The sequence below is a fragment of the Pholcus phalangioides genome, unplaced genomic scaffold, assembly GCF_987345545.1.
Source record: "Pholcus phalangioides strain wild (caught in Gottingen) unplaced genomic scaffold, Ppha-v1.0 ptg000017l_1, whole genome shotgun sequence".
NCBI lineage: Eukaryota > Metazoa > Arthropoda > Arachnida > Araneae > Pholcidae > Pholcus > Pholcus phalangioides.
The window spans coordinates 21,580,607-21,597,414 of record NW_028301610.1 but is presented as its reverse complement, the minus strand read 5'-3'; the positions used below and the strand labels follow the sequence as shown (position 1 = coordinate 21,597,414).

At 37.9% G+C, this 16,808-nt stretch overlaps 1 protein-coding gene and 1 pseudogene across 3 annotated transcripts in view; one reads left to right on the top strand and one right to left on the bottom strand.

Annotated features, from left to right (window-relative positions):
• Positions 1-16,808, bottom strand: part of LOC149072537 (uncharacterized) — a 121,537-nt gene that overhangs the window by 2,335 nt on the left and 102,394 nt on the right. For 2 of the 3 annotated variants that reach the window (XM_089246102.1, XM_089246103.1), the window contains exons 3-5: positions 16,088-16,371; positions 13,770-14,103; positions 1,257-1,486 (exon numbers count right to left, since the gene is read on the bottom strand). In XM_089246102.1, the coding sequence (XP_089102228.1) occupies positions 1,257-1,486; positions 13,770-14,103; positions 16,088-16,135 (612 nt within the window). In that variant the 5' untranslated portion in view covers positions 16,136-16,371. Of the gene's footprint in view, positions 1-1,256; positions 1,487-7,783; positions 7,899-13,769; positions 14,104-16,087; positions 16,372-16,808 lie in introns of all 3 variants that reach the window. The other variant, XM_089246104.1, reaches the window with a different exon arrangement.
• LOC149072539 (5S ribosomal RNA) lies at positions 16,074-16,192 on the top strand (annotated as a pseudogene).

The window sequence follows — 16,808 nt, the reverse complement described above, 5'->3', positions numbered from 1 at the left end:
ATACTGAACATGCCGCGGTTCTAGTGTTAAAGCAGGGTTGGTAAAAAATTGATTTTTCTGAAAACCCAGTTTTTGGTTTCGAGTGGGTAAATTCTTTGAGAATAAACTTTGCCCCCCAAAAGTAAGGATTTTCACAATCAGGGTTGAAATTCAGGAAATAACAGTCAACGCTCTCTATAACGATCCCCCTTCATTCCGTAGAAAATGGACATTATATTGGGAAGGTTGTTATATCAGCCTCAAGCAAATCTTCAAACTGAAGCAAGCTTTCCTCTTGCAATAATTTATTTTCTTCTTTTTTCATCTCTTACAGCTCTTTCTTTGTCACTAACCCTCCCAAAACAGTCAAATCCCGTTATAACAAACTCCAAGAGACCGGAAAAATCACTTCGTAATAACAAAATTTTGTTATATAGGAAATCCAGATTTTTACATTGTTCCTATGTAAACTTATCTGAGGGATTAGAAAAGTTTTTGTTAAAACAAGATTTTTGCTACAACAGCATTCGTTAAAACAGGAATCGACTGTATAAAGGAGGGTTGTTTATATCAAAAGGAAAACATACATGGTAGCTGTATGAAAACATTTGAGAATTATCCTACCAGTTGTTGTAATGGAATGGTCGCTATAATTGGGGGGGGGGGGGTATTCTTCGTATCAGAGCTCTTACCGCAAGTATGATGAAACATTCTTTCCGATACAAGTTCTGCTGGTTTCATGATGCAAGACCATGCACCATACGAATGAAGCCGGGTCTGGACCCACCACAAAAAACCTGTCCACTCCACCTTAAACCACTCAAAAACCTGTTTTTATTGCGAGGCAGTTTTGACGAAAAACAAATTTTTGTGTGCTTGGGCCTATGGTAGAGCAGAAGGTTTAGACGCGGCTTTACAGATTGCCTTCCGCACACAGGCAAAACAGATCAGCTCCGAGTTTGTCTTCTTTCGAACTCTCTCACATACATATACAAATTCACCTTTATGGTAAAGATTGATGCAATTTTTAAAAAATAAGAATAAAAATAACTAAAACACCGAAAGAAACCTAGACTTGATTTTTTTAAAAACCTATTTCCATAGTATTGAGAGTATCTCCTGTAGCTCCGTATATAGTTTATTGCGGCCATCCATAGAAACTACAAACAATTCGTGGCAATTGGTAACTCTGCATAGTGTACTATTATGTACCAGCTAGGAGGAGGGGGGGGGGGGAAAGGAAATCTGAGAAAAAAAAACAGCTTAAAAATCATTACCCTTTCATCAGTTTCGTCACTGGAACTCTCTTCACTCTCGGAATGATTTGAACAGCTGTCCAGAAGAGGTGCTGGTTTCTCCAATATTTCTTTGGGTAAAGTCTCAAGCAAATCTTTAAGCGGAAGCATGCTCTCCTCTTGCAATAATTTAATTTCTTCATCTCCTACAGCTCCTTCTTTGTCAATTGTTTCTTCATTGTCTTCATCACTGTCTTCAGGGCGGAAATCATCTATGTGAAAAGGAAGAGATTTCTGTGAATAAAACGTCTGAAAACAAAGAGTGCACAGAAACTCACTGGTTAAAACCTATTGGTGCATAACAATAACTGTGCAGAACACCAGCTATCAAACTTTCTGTTATGAAACAATTCCTGCATGCAGCTCCCAAAGCTTAGCACCGAAATAGCTAATTTGAAAATTTTTGTTCTTCCCCCAAAATGTGCACACATCTCACAATTTGAAAACCTCTGTTGTGTAACATAGCTAATCACCAATCACTTTGAATGCAACACAAATTACATGTAACTTTTTAGAACAGCACAAAAAATAAGATTGGCAAATTTTCTCTTATTACTTAATGCAAAAACTTTACATGCATCCTGAACTAGTCACCCCAACTGTCATTCAACCATTTATGTAATATCACGGTCATTTTTGTACATTAGCGCTTATTAGACCAGGATATATAATTATTGTTTCCATATGATGTTCTACAATTTTTATTTCGTCCATGTCTCTCATGAAGAAGTTGCACTAACCACTCAGTGTGGTGGACCTCCTATGGTAGCAATCTGGTCATCCTGGTGCCTTTTCTGTTGCGCCTTTAATTAGGGAAGATTCAGATATGCACTAGTAGGCATCAAACTCATGACTAATGTTCTCCCCTCAGCTATACATGCACACAGCCACAAATGCAAAAAACTAAATTCAATGGAGACATGTATAGCATATTGTTTTATCTTGCACACAAAAAAATCATGAAGGTTAAAAAGAAATTGACGAAACATTGCTCACAGCCCCTGTGAATATTTTGTGATATGTTAGACAAGCCGAACACTTCAACTATTGCTATTCTTTTTTTTTTTCAGGAAATTAAAATAGGCCTTTAAAAACTAAAACCAAGCAACCAATTAAGTGTTTGATACTGAAAAATAATAAAAATTCCTTTTTTTTTGAGGGGGGGGGGGAATCATCCACTTTTTCATCATAAATTTGAGATTTGCAGATGGCACCACCTATTTTGAACTAGACAGCATACAGATTTTCCGTACAACCTCTCTTGACCAAAATGGGGGGGGGGGGGTTGGTAAGCCCAATTTGGATATATAGAGAATATTTAGAATATGAGTAAATATTCTAGTAAGCTTTAAAAAAAGCTGAAATAAAGACTTTGAAACTGATAAACAGCTAAAAATTTATAAGTAAAAAGGAATTTTTTTTACACATAATTTCACATAAATCAAATTACTTACTTCACAAATTATTTGCACTTAACCCTTGGTCACTGACCTCACATACACCCAACCAGCTTACACATAACGTTCAATGTGCACATGTAAAAAATAATTTGTTTTTCTGGATAAGAGACATACTACTGCAGGTTTCCTACAATATTGGACTGAAAGATTTCACTATCAGATAACTTTTTCCCCAACCATAAAATAACCAAATATTTTCTAAAAAATCAGATTCATCAAGTATTATCCCTCCCAAAAGCTGCATGTAATACAATACTTATTTAAAAAAAAACATATCAAGATTTATATTTGATCAGGACAGCAAATATTCTCTCTTTTATACAAAACTATGAATGATAGTATTCTTACACATTGAACAGATGAATTTTGAGGTGAAAATTTTTGATTATCTAGCATACCAGAAGATAAGAACTACAGATTCAGAGCGATTCTTAAATCTTAAATATTTGGACTCTAAGAATAGACTGAAGTGGCAGACTAGAACCTTGTTTCTATACGTGTTAAGGTCCTATCTGTTTTATCAACTTCATTCAAACAGGTTGAGCTTCAAGGTTTTTTTTCTACACAGCAATCTTGATTTCATCTTCATTATCGTAGCCAGACTATAACTTGTGAATTGGACAGGCAAACACAATTTGAAGAGTTGAATTGAGATATGGATAGAACTGCAGAGTATTTTTTTATTCCTCAAACAAGTATGCACGATTGAGACACTTAGTCAGCCGTGGCAACCAGCCATTTTGGGGTGCAACAGTGTAATTAAAGTGTGGATTTGCCCCCTAGTCTAAAACTCTTGAGTACTATACACTGCTTGTCCCCCCCCCCCCTCCTGGTATTGAGTAGTGATTTTTGTAATAATTGTTAATAAACATGCAAAAAATGTTGCAAAATATTTTTAAATGTCAAAAAAATCTAAGTATACATAGTTCCCACACAATCCGCGTGCTGTGCTTTCTTGATGGCTTCAAGTTAACCAAACATATTGTATTCATTCAGGTCCGCAATGGTGTTGTCCACCTATCAAGCTCGGACCAAATAGTAACCTTCAAACTCATGTTCAAGCTGAAACATCACAACTCTACATAATGGAATCCAAAAAAGTAGCTAATTTCAATGCTTTCTAAAAAAGGAAACTCTCAGAAAAGGAGTGTCATGGTAATCTTCAATAATTCTATTCCCCTTACTGAAATCCCTTTAAATTCTGACCTAGAAATCGTTGGAGCTGAATGGCGCCAACCTAACTGTTTCCCACTGGCCTTATTTTCTACTTACCGCCAGCTTCTGATTTTCACTTATTTGTTCAACTTGAATCAATCCTTGAAAGTTTCTTTAATACACATCCCCTTCTTATCTCTGGAGACTGGAACCTCCCAGGAATCGACTGGAAAAATATGAAATCACTGTCTGGTAACCACAGAATCAACAGACTATAAGCTTAATCTGGTTCAAACCAATTTATTAGCAACAAGAACTACTATTCACTTCAGCTCCACCTCAATCTTATCACAACCTCTAACTGAATCCAAATTATTGATACCTATACCTTTGAAGGTCGTTCTCATCACAATATCCCATTCATTGATTTCTCTCTTCAAAACTCTATCCCTTCCCACAAACTAGCTTTCGAATGTAATTTAACAAAGGCAATTACCATTTAATTACCAGGCAATTACAATCTATTCTATGCCTACTAACAACCCTTTGAGTTTGTCGGCCAATAAACAGAACACCCTGCATATGAGATCCATATTTGTTATGAACATCCTTTTCTCAGCCACCTTGTTAGACATTTTGCCTACTGTGGCCTTGTATTTGTATTATGTAACAGAGATGCCACTGGACTTTAATTTACCTGGGTCCCGGGACCCATGTTATTTGCAAAATCTGGGTCCTTTTTGAGTGAAAATGGGTCCTTCTGAAAAAAAATTTACCTTGAAAAACATTATGCCCCCCCCCCCCATAATTCACTGGTATCCCTATGAATTTTCTTCCAACATGCCCCAGGTCTTTGATCACCTGCTTATATTTCTTCATTGAGACTGAGCGGTGGGTCATATTCTGGGTAAGAAAAGAAGGTATCTGTGAATCAAGTAATTCATCTCTAAAAACATGTTCTATCCAAAGGTTCATTTACTTTCATTGTCTACTAGTAGGAAAAGCTTGCAAAAAAGCTCATTAGCACTGAGAACTTAATGTATGGAACTTCGCACATGTAATAAATCTAAAACAAATATACAGTTGATCCCGCTTATAATGTTTCTCCTGTTTAGTATGTTTTTCCACTTAGTAGAACTTATTTACGTGGTCCTAACAATAAGTAATTCTCATAGAGATTTCCTGTTTAAAGTGTTTTCCTATTCACAATGTTTTTTATGACAATTTTTGAAAAACGTTATAAGCAGGATCCACTTTAATTAACAGCTGAAGGCACACATTAATGTATCAGGGGTGCAAGTGCCACACGTCCATTTCGGAGCAGCAAACATCCATTTTTGGAGCAGAAATTCCAAAAATGGAGCAGGACAAAAATCGGCAATATAAGGTGTAATTTTTCACTGAAACGTTAACATTTTTAAAAAAATGTTTGAATGAATAATCTTAAACAAGTTCCTTAACAAATTGAAGTCCATTTGAAATTTTTCTGAACTATCTATCACATTGTGACGGACTCGCGATGCAAGGATCCAGGTTTGAACCCCACAGTGGTGGTCGGCTGAAGTTGGTTTTCTGTGGTTCCCAACTTCAACGCGCAAATGCGAGCTGATCTCCCCTTTAAAAAAGTCTCGCCACAGAGAGCAACAGTCCTACAACGATAAAGCATTCAATCATAACACTTCACTCATAATTTGAAAAAATGGTGGCAGATGGCAGCACTACACATAACAAGCATTACAGAGAAACAAAAAACTTCGTCAGGTTTCACTACACGTACACGCACATTTCACAGAATCTGATGAAGGGCCTGGCTGTGAAAAAATCACGGAAATACTCGGTATTGGTCGTATCTCGGAAATTTTATCGGCTAGTGTGGCCAACTCAATTAAATCAGTTGACGCTGATAATATGGCCTGAGAGTTCAAAGGTAACCTTTCCATCCAAATAGTTTTTAGAAAATCTTCAGTTACTGAATTTCCTGCCAGCGCTCTCATTTGTCTCAGTAGAGAGGATGGTTTCTTATCCCCAAGAGTCAATTCAGACAACAGTTTGTGGATTTGTATAGATTTAGAAACTGTAAATTCAGCGATAAGCCTTTGTTTAAGTGCTTCATATTTGTTTTCGGCTGGTGGATTAAGTACCAAGTCTGAAACCGAAGGAAGTAAGTCAGCATCTACAGCTGCTAAAACAGTGTTATATTTCGTTACATTGGAAGTTATTTGTGCTACTGCGAAATTAGCTTCTACTTGCATAAACCATAAAGCAATATTATTTATTCACCATTGGAGGTAGTTTACAAGATACTCTTGCGACCACCATGGGATCCGTGCCATCATCCATCTCGTAACAACAATAATAAAATAGATGGAGAAAAATTAGGATAAAATTCCAACTAAAATTATTTCATGCGAACAATTAGAATTTTAAAAGAAAAAATATATATACTCATTGCCATAAAAATTTGCGCACCCAGAAGAAGTCGTCAAAATGAAACAAAATTTTACACATGTAAGTACTACGTTGATATAAGTAAGTGATTAGAAAATCTAAGAAAAAGGATCATTTATTGCAGAAAAAAGTACAGATGAACAGAAGTTTTAGTACTCTGTTGGACCCCCTCTAGCGCGAATGCACGATGCGATACGAGCGGGCATTGAGGCATACAAGTTCCGTATGATGTCCTGAGACATCTCGTTCCACAGTTGCTGTAAATGCGCCTCCAGTTGGACCAACCTCGTAGGGTGTCCAACTTGCCGTCCCAAATGATCCCAGATATGCTCGATTGGTGACGAATCTGGGGATAGAGCAGGCCAGGGAAGGGTGGTAATGTGGCGGAGGCAGTCTTGTGACATCCTTGCTGTGTGTGACCTAGCATTGTCTTGTTGAAAAATGGCTCCTGGGAGCCCTGCCATGAGTGGCAACACATGTGGCTGAAGGATGTTATGGACGTACCGCTGGGCTGTCATTGTGCCATGGATCAATATTAGGGGTGACCGTGTATCGTAAGCAATGGCACCCCATACCATGACACCAGCTGTGGGAGCGGTGTGTCGCTGTAAAGCGAAGGCAGGATTTAAGCGTTCACCACGGGGCCTCCACACACGAACACGATTGCCATCACTGCTCAAGTTAAATCTCGATTCGTCGCTGAAGACGACCTGGTTCCATTCCATTGCAGTCCAATCCCGTCGTGCTCGACACCACTCCAAACGGAGGCGTTGGTGGTTGGGTGTCATTGGCAGCACACGTAATGGGCACCGCGATACCAGATGTCCTTCAGCCAGGCGCCTTGCGATGGTTCAGGAAGACACAGGGGCCCGTAGTGAAGCTGCTGCCTGTGTCTGGATAGCGGCCAATGAGGCAGTTGGCTCTAAGCGTGCGTTTCGGATGATGTGACGGTCTTCTCGACGACTGGTCTGTCGAGGGTGTCCTGAACCTGGTCGCCGTGTAAATGACGTCTCTTCTGTTCACTGGTCCCAACACCTGGTCGCAGTAAAATCAGAACGGCCTAGTTGACGAGCTACTCGCCGAGCTGACCACCCAGCTTCCATCATCCCGATGATTCTTCCCCTATCGAACCGTGACAACTGCTCATATGGTCTTCGACGGCGGCGTAACGGCATGTCTACCTCAGCATTTCCTTTGCAAACGATTAAATACACTCCAGCAAGCTCTGCTTACCTATTTTATACTCCAAGGAGAACGAAGTTCAACGCCCTCTAGTGGCATTACGCAATGTGCAATCACGTTGCATTTCTAATCATTTGCATATCTGCTCGACATGTACCTTCAGGCTAACTTTCGTTTCGATCCCACAATTATTTCTTGGTGCGCAAATTTTTATGGCAATGAGTGTATATAAAGGCCGGAAGATTAGCGAAAACAGTATCTCACCGTGAGAAGATCCCATCAGTCCAATGGAAGCAAAGGGAAAATAATCCAGAGCTTGGAGATACGACCAGAAAGTTTATTCAGAAGGTTCTGTTCATTTGAGAGTCACCACTGAAGCCTTGGCGTATACATAACATGAATTTATTAAACATTTTAGCACAAATTACTAAGATACAAATATAAGACACAAATAAGAACCAGACAAACTGAACATGCTTCTGTGTGAGAGTCAGCGAGCAATACAGTATAAGAAAGATCTTCGTTAAGAGTTGGGGGGGGGGGAAGAGTTTAGTTTTAGTTCCAGTCTCAAAGCCAAACCAAAGATGTTCTTCGTTTTGTGGTAAACAGTATCCGCCTCAATGGTCTCATGACCGCTAACCGCTTTGTCTGGATATACAATTGACTGTTTTAGATTTATTACACGTGCTAAATTCCTTATGCTAAATTCTCATTGTTAATGGGCTTCTCCGCAAACTTTTCCTACTAGTAGACAATGAAAGTAAATGAACCTTTGGATAGAACATGTTTTTAGAAATAAATTATTTAGTTGATTCACAGAGATATCTCCTCCTACCCAGAACATGAGCCACCGCCTTGTCTCCACGAAGAGGCATAAGCAGGTGAAGCTGGGCCCTGCTATCATTTCTATGCTCAGATGACAAAATTTTATGTCACTTTGTCAAAATTTAACTATGACAAATTTGTAAACAATATTTTGCCAAAATGCGATACTGTGAGTTTTTGATGTATTACAGTTTGCCTCCATTGTTTCCTCATAAACTGAATGAGAGAAAATTTTGCCAGAATGCAAACATCTCAATTTTTTGGGAAAAGTGACTTATGACATATTGCCATCTGAGAAAAGATTTATTAATTCACTAAAAAATACTTTCATTTTTCTCAGATTTAATCCAAATGCTGTTTAACTGCATCAAGTTGACAATAATGACTAGTGATGGTGGGCCCTGCTATCATTAATTGATTCACAAATATTCCAATACATTTGCATTTCGGTAAGCTGCTGCATTGTATATATTGTTTATAATGTTTCTAATTACATTTTTAATTGGGTTGCTTTATTTTTGAAATATATGACATCCATATCTGTTATGGGCATCTTTTTCTCAGCCACTTCGTTGGGCATTTTGCCTGTTGTGGTGTTGCATTTGTATTTGCATTTCTTATTCATTTTTTTATATTATTATTTATAGTTGAGGATAAGGGGTCATGACAAAATAAAAGCGAAATCACATCCATAGTTATAGCTGTCCCAATTTCACTACGTTTCATCTTATGTCTCATTTGCATAGTCACATGCAGGTATGTTAGCAATTGAACGGAATGTTCTTAGCACTATTGCATTGCTGAACTTTCTCATTTTGCTTTCACACATCGTGCATGGTGCTGCTGCATATTTTACTTACAGTAATGTTTCATCACCAATCCTCCTCCATTGTTCACAGTGTTAAACTACTTCTGTTGGGCCAAGGCCTGGCAACTTCAAACCCTGCAGAATTTATTTTTTAGGTGAATTTTAATTTGTCATTTTCGCGATTTGTTTTTTTAAATTTCTGCAGTACCAGTGTAATGTCCATTCAATTTCATCAATGCATGTGTGGATATATTTGTGGCAGAGTTGGGGTTTTCGACGGGACACGCGGGATAAACTGTCTAAAACTGTCCAAAAGTGTCCGAAACCTCCAAGTTACAAAATGTTATGTGGAAACTTTTTGGATTTTTTGTTTTTTTTCATGATACTAACATATTAAAAAAAATACTAGCAGAAAATAAAACTAAATGAAAAATATTTCAAAAAGGTGTCATTTGTTTGTTTTTTTTTAAGTAAATTGTTTCACCTAATTGATGGTTTTAAGTTGGAAATCTGATCGTAAATTAATATCACGTATATAACTGTTTGAATAAACACTGTTTTCAATTTTTCAGTTTGTTATAAATGTCATTTCTACTTCACATCTTATTTTTCATGTATTTATTTATTTATACAATATTGTTTGGCCGAGGCCTACACAAGAGGATGCGGAATTATATATGGCAAAAGTGTCGATTGATGGTACGCGAAAATTCAGAAATCGTAGGGCAATCTACAATATTTAATGGTAGGTTGTTCCAGTCGATAATAGTTCTTGGGAAAAAGCTAAATTTGCAACAATCCGAAGAGGCAAAGATGGGCTGTAATTTTTTCGAATGATTGAGTCTAACAGAGAAATGTGAAGGTTGGATTAGAATATTGGATGTGTCAATATTAAAAACCCCATGGAGGAGTTTGTAAAGAAAAGTTAAACGAGAGATAAGTCGAAGAGAAGGAGAGCGGTTGGATATTGAGTTGTCGCTTGAGTTCCGTTATAGAGACATGTGAAGACCAACAGTTGAAAATGAAACGAGTGGACTTATTTTGGATAGATTCTAATTTGTCCATGTTGGTTTGGGTGTGGGGGTCCCAGGCTTCACAGGCATAGGAGAGGGCAGGGAGAATATATGTTTGGTAGCACAAGTGACGGACATGACGAGTGGAGTATTTTAGGTTACGGCGAAGGAAAAACAGTTTTTGGAGACATTTATTAAAGATATAATCAACGTGAAGGTTCCAGCGGAGATTGGAAGAGATTATAATGCCCAGGTATTTATATTGGGAAACCTCAGAGATCAAAGAGTCGTTTATAGAATAGGGGAATTCGTGAGGGATTCTTTTACGGGTCACTTTCATAAAAACAGTTTTTGAGAAATTGAGGGGTAATTCCCAGGTTGAGCACCATTTGGAAATAATATTAAGGTTGTGTTGGAGAGATTCTTGGTCAGAAAGATTGCACACTGTTTTATAGATGACACAGTCATCAGCGAAGAGTCTAATGCGGCAGTTTATGGAGTCGGGTAGATCATTTATGGAAATTAAAAATAATAAAGGTGAGAGGACCGAGCCCTGGGACGTGCCAGATTTGACATGAAGAAAAGGAGAGTTCTGGCTCTTGTACGAGACAAACTGGCTACGGTTAATAAGGAAGGCCTCCACCCATTTCAGCAGTTGAACATTTAGTCCAAGGTATGAAAGTTTTAGTAGAAGTTTATTATGGGGCACCCTGTCAAATGCTTTGGAAAAATCTAGAAAAATTATGTCGGATTGGAGGTTTTTATCAATGGAGTCATGTATGAAAAGTGTTAATTGGGTAGATACTGATAATGATGATCGAAAACCATGTTGGTTAGGGAAGAAAAAGTTAATCGAATCGAGGTGGGTACGGATATTCTTGGCAATTATGTGCTCAAAGAGCTTGCAGCAAGAGGAGGCGATTGCAATAGGTCTAAAGTTGAGAGGGTGGGAGAGTGAGCCAGATTTATGGATAGGAATTATCTTATTAATTTTCCAGTCATTGGGTAGGTTAGAAGTATTCAGTGAGACGTTGAATATAATGAGGAGATAGTTGCAAATTTCATTGGCACAGAATTTTAGGATATGGTTGGGGATCCCATCTGGGCCAGTAGAGTGGGGTTTTAATTTTTTTAGAGATTCAGGAGACCGGCTTTAGAAAAGGAAATGGGACAGGAGTTATGAAGTGAATCGAAAAAGACGTATTGGGGGGGGGGTGAAGGATCAGAGGAAAAAACAGAAGAGAAGGCCCGGTTAAATTCGGAGGCAAGATCGAGGGGAGAGGTTAGATCCAAGTTGGAAGTTTTGAGTGAGGAGGTACCTGCTGATTTGGGGCGAAGAAAATTCCAAAATTTTGAGGGATTAGTTTTGAGATAGGAAGGCAATGAGTGGGATAAGTAGTTGGATTTGTGGCGAGAAATAAGGTCTTTGAGGTTACGGGTGGAGATCGAGATTTTGTTTCTGAGTAGAGGAATCGTTAAATTTGAGTTTAGAGACGTCACGTCGAATTCTTCTTTTGAGATGGATAATGTCACGGTTGATCCAAGGGTTAAAGAAGCTTTTAGATGAAGAGCATTTGGTAGGAACAGTGGCTTTACATTTATCGATAACAGCTTTGAATTTACTCCAGAGACGTTGAATATTGTTGGAAGAGGAGATAAAGTCAGGAAAGTGGGTACGAAGGATATTTTGCATGAGGGGGTAGTTGGCCTTGTTGAAGTTAAGTTTTCTGGCGCGAAAAAAGGGAGGGAGGGATGGTATGATGAAGGAAGAAATCTAAAAAAGGGATTTTGTGATCGGAACAGTCATCAAAAACTGAAAAATTGGAAACCATAATTTTGTTGGAAACTGCGATTAGGTCTAATGTGGAGATTGAGTGATTGGATATTCTTGTGGGTTCCAAGATGGTTTGGACGAGGTTAAATTTTAGGAAAATGTCGAGAACTCTATTGTTAATACCATGGTTTCCCGAGAGGGACTGCATTTTATGCCAATCAATACCGGGTAGATTCCAGTCACCGGCTAAAATTAAAAGATGAGAATTATGAAATCGGTCCAGTATTGTTTCAAGTTCAATGAAGTAGTGAGGGTCCGAGGCAGGGGGTATGTAAAGGGAGAAAATTGCGATGGGAGTGCAGTTGTGATGGTGCCATTCGGCAGCGACAATTTCAATATTTGATTCAAGAGGGATTTCAATTAGGGGTATAGAACTGTTGAAAACAAGGGCAACGCCTCCTCCACGTGTGTTTCTATCTTTACGAAAGGCAGAGAAATTCAGTGGTAGAAATTCTGTGTTGCTGATATTACTGTGCAACCAAGTCTCTGTAATCGCAAGAAAGTTGGGATTATGAGCTAGTAGGATGGATTCGAAGGAAGATATTTTGTTAATTATGCTTCTTGTATTAACTGTTCCGATTCTGAAGAGATTATTTCTGATTTGAGGAGAATGGGAGATTAAGGAGGAGTGAGGTTTCGAGGGGTGGGGACTAAAGGGAGAGGAGGTGAAGGTAGGGAAAGGTCAGAAGGAGGAGTAATGCTGGGAGGGGTTTGGGAAAGCGGGATAATATCATTAAGGCTGGGATCCCAGATGTATTTGATGTTATTGATAAGAGCAAAGTTATGAAAAAGTTTAACTTTCAGACCGGACTCACAGTATTTTTGGGAGGCCCCCCAGATTTGTCCACGTAGCCTGCGTGTCTCAGGTGAAAAGTCCTCTGAAATTGAGATGCTAGTGTTTTTTAATTTAAATGAATTTTTAAGGATTTCAGTTTTGGTTTTGAATTTATTAAATTTAATAATTGAAAGTCTGGGACCTGGGATTCTTTTAGAGCCAATTCTGTGACATCGGTCGATGTCGGAAATTTCAAGTTCTAGGAGGTCTGAACAGTACTTAAGTATTTTAGATTCGAGGGTCGTGGTGGATTCAATGTCTGAGGTCTCCTCCGGTATGCAGCGAAAAATTAGGTTTGACCGACGTCAGAGGTCTTCTAGGTCGATAACCTTTGAGGCGAGAGAAGAACGAAGTTTGGCGAGGTCAGAGGAGAGGTCGGAGACTTGTTGTTGGAGATCCTCAATAGGTAAAAATTTGTCCTCTACTGCACTCAGACGTTCAGATAATCCATTGAGTTGGACACTAAAGGAATCTTGCTTTTGGGATAGGAGCTTGAGTTGGTTTAGTATGGCAAGCTGGGTATCCTGGATATTGAGAAGGATGGAGGAATCGGAGGGGGGAGGATTGTCTGGTGCTTTCGAAGGGTCAGACAGGGAACGTGATCGTGTTTGAATTTGGGAAGCTTTGGGCAAATGGGTGACCCTTGAGCCGGGGTGTGACTCGATATCACCGGAGAGCAAAAGCAGTAGAAACAGGTGGGTAGGTAGGCCAAAGAACTGCTTATCGAGAGGAACAACCCTAAACAAAAAATGACTAAGGTAGGCCAAGACAAAAACAGACATGTGATAGGTAATGGAGCTGTGGGAAGAACAAAAAACAAAGTACATGAGAAATTCAGATAAAGGATGCGAGATCGACAAGAGTGAACTTAAATTAAAAAACTTAAGAAAACCAAATAGAATACCGCGATTGATATATAAGAAAAATAAACTAACCTGTAGGAAAAATAATACTGGTATAAACATCTTGCGGAAAGATAATATGTCGATCTCGCAACATGTAACATACTGTAGAAATTCGTTTATATAGCAGCCGGGGAACGCCCCCGTGTTTGGGAGAGAACCGGTTCCAGGTGAGAGCATCAGGTGAGGAGAGATTCCACTTTGAGTGTGGGGAGGCGCGCCGACCTGTGAGCATGAAAGAACAACATGGCTTGCGTCTGGAAGTTGAGGACAACAGATCAGCAATAGATGATCCGGCGATGTTTTTTTCGGTACGGGAACAGTAGAGAAAAAACGGTGAGTCGTGATCGTGTAGCACAAAAAAGATCTGTAGGAAAGATAATACTGGTATAAACATCTTGCAGAAAGATAATATGTCGATCTCGCAACCAATGTATGATTATGAAGCAGGTACTGTATTTAGGACAGTGATTGTCCAAAATCCTGCCTAATCTCTCCAAAAACTTTTCTTTAAAAAATACATTATATTGAAGGTACCAAAAAGGCATAGTCACAGTTATAATCATTGCATTATTGTGAAACTCAACATAAATATTATTATTTATTAGATAGCAATATATAATGATGTGAATATATATCAATGGTATAGTTTTTATTTGATGCAAATTGTTCTATTTTGACTTTTCAAACTTTTTCTTTAAATTTTCAAGTTAACTTGGTTTTTAAAAATTGAGAATGTAAAATACAAATTATAAATAAAGGAAAATATCTGAAGAAAATGTGTCCACTATGCAGCACCTACTCATAACTAACAGAACACAATTTCAAACACTGATTACGCCTATATGATGATAAAAGACTTCAAGACCCAAAGTTTTTGTTAAATTTAAATTTCTGTTTTTATGAGGCTAGGAGCTAATATTTCACCGCATAAATTCAAACTATATTTACAATTCTATCATATGGGGGCCAGCAATACGAAAAACACTGGAAGAAGGCTTATCAAAAGACTGTCTTTAACACATTATTTTTTTATTTTCATGTCCCCCAAGTTATGCATCAATTGAAAGAATATTTTCTAATTTTGTTATCTTAGAAATCATCTTGGCACAGATAGGGCAGCTAAATTAGTTATGTGTTATCAAATGTTAAAAGCCGCAGCTGCGCTTCATTATTAGTGCTCGATTATTACGTAAGTTTAATTTCATTCTGTAGTCATATCTATTGCTTTTTCTAATTTTCATGTGCCAAATTTCTATCCCATTCTTGTATCTCTCATGTTTCCATAAATCTAATATTTAACCTCAAGACAGTTGTTTTCAATTGTTTGATAACCTGATATCAGTCACATAACCCTTTGCACATACTGTTTTGAATTTCAAAATTTTATTATATTTAATGTAATTAATAATATAATTTATATAATATAAAGTTTTTGATTATAGAAGTTACCTCTTTAACAAATTGCAAAGTTTTCCACTTATAGTTATAAATAGGAGGTTTAGGACAGTACGGTAAAAACCCGGTAAATACTGTGGTTTTTACCGTACTGTACAAAACCTTGCCAATCCTGATTTGTGGATTATTTCCCTACATTATGCATTGGGTTGCTAGCCAAGTTGGCACCCATAAGAGTAATTAAACTCAGTTTCACTGTCTTACCAAATTCTCTGTTCATTAGTGAATTGAAAGGTTCAGAAAATTTGACAGAGAAAGACCACTGGATGATTATGGTGACCATATGACCTATATTTTAATGTAATTTTGAAGGCCAGACTAATGAAAATGTCCTTTTTTTTCAACCAAGCCTCCTTGAAGCTTCATTTTTTATATAAATCTTATCCTTGATTTTAAACAAATTATATGATAATTATGACTATAATCTCACATTTTTGTCATGTATTGCATGTTCACTCCCCCAGAATTCATTTTAAAGGATTGCAGCAGGGCTTCCTGTTTAATGATTGACAATTTTTCAGTGATTTTAGTATTAATTGGCACCTTTGCTTACACTTGGCGTTATTTTTGGCTGCAACGACTTTCAGTATTAAAGTTTTCCTCTTACCCATAATGTCTGCCCAAATATACACACATTCAAAGATGTCTCCGCAATTTAATTTACTTGGGATCCAGGTTATCCAGTCCTTTTTAAGGGAAAGTGGGTCTCTCTCGAAGAAAATTAAATTATGATCCACCCCCTCATTCACTGTTATCCCTGTGAATCAAATAATTCATTCCTAAAAAACATGTTCAATCTAAAGTTTCATTGAAGGAAAGGTTAATTTACCAGCTTATAACAGGTTCTTTTACTTTTATTGTCTACTGGTAGAGAAAGCTGCCAATGGCCATACCATGCTGAAAACGCTGGTTCTCGTCCGATCATTGAAGTTAAGCAGCATCGGGCACGGTTAGTACTTGGGAGGGTGACCACATGAACACACAGTGTGCTGTTGGCATCACTTTTTACTGCTATGGTGGTCGAGTGGTTATAGTGCCAGATTCACATTGCAAGGACCCAGGTTCGAGCCTCACCGTCACCATATTGGTGGTTGGCTGAAGTTTTTTTGTGGTTTCCAACTTCAAGGTGTGAATGCGAGCCGCCTGTTAAAAAGTTTCACCACAGACAGCAACAGGCCTACAACAATACAATTATTCAATCATTACATTTCACTCATAGTTAGAAAAATTGATGGCAGATGGAAGCACTTATACACAACAAACATCACACAGAAACAAACTTCACGTTGGGTTTGCTACACATACACACATTCCAACATGTACCAATTCATTAGAAATTCCGCAGAGGAATATAGATGAGGTGCATGCCTGGTTCAGTAGTAGAGAAAGCTTGCAAAGAAACCCATTAATACTGAGAATTTAACATATGGAACTTAACACATGGAATAAATCTAAAACATAATTAAGGTAGGCACACATTTATATATTTACTAATAAATCAATTTGTAAGGGCTTCATAAATCTCAGGCACCTAAAATTTTATAAGTGTGGTTACTAAATTGAAGTCTGAGAAAGCACAAAAATGGTTGCTATCAAATGGGGTCATTATAATGA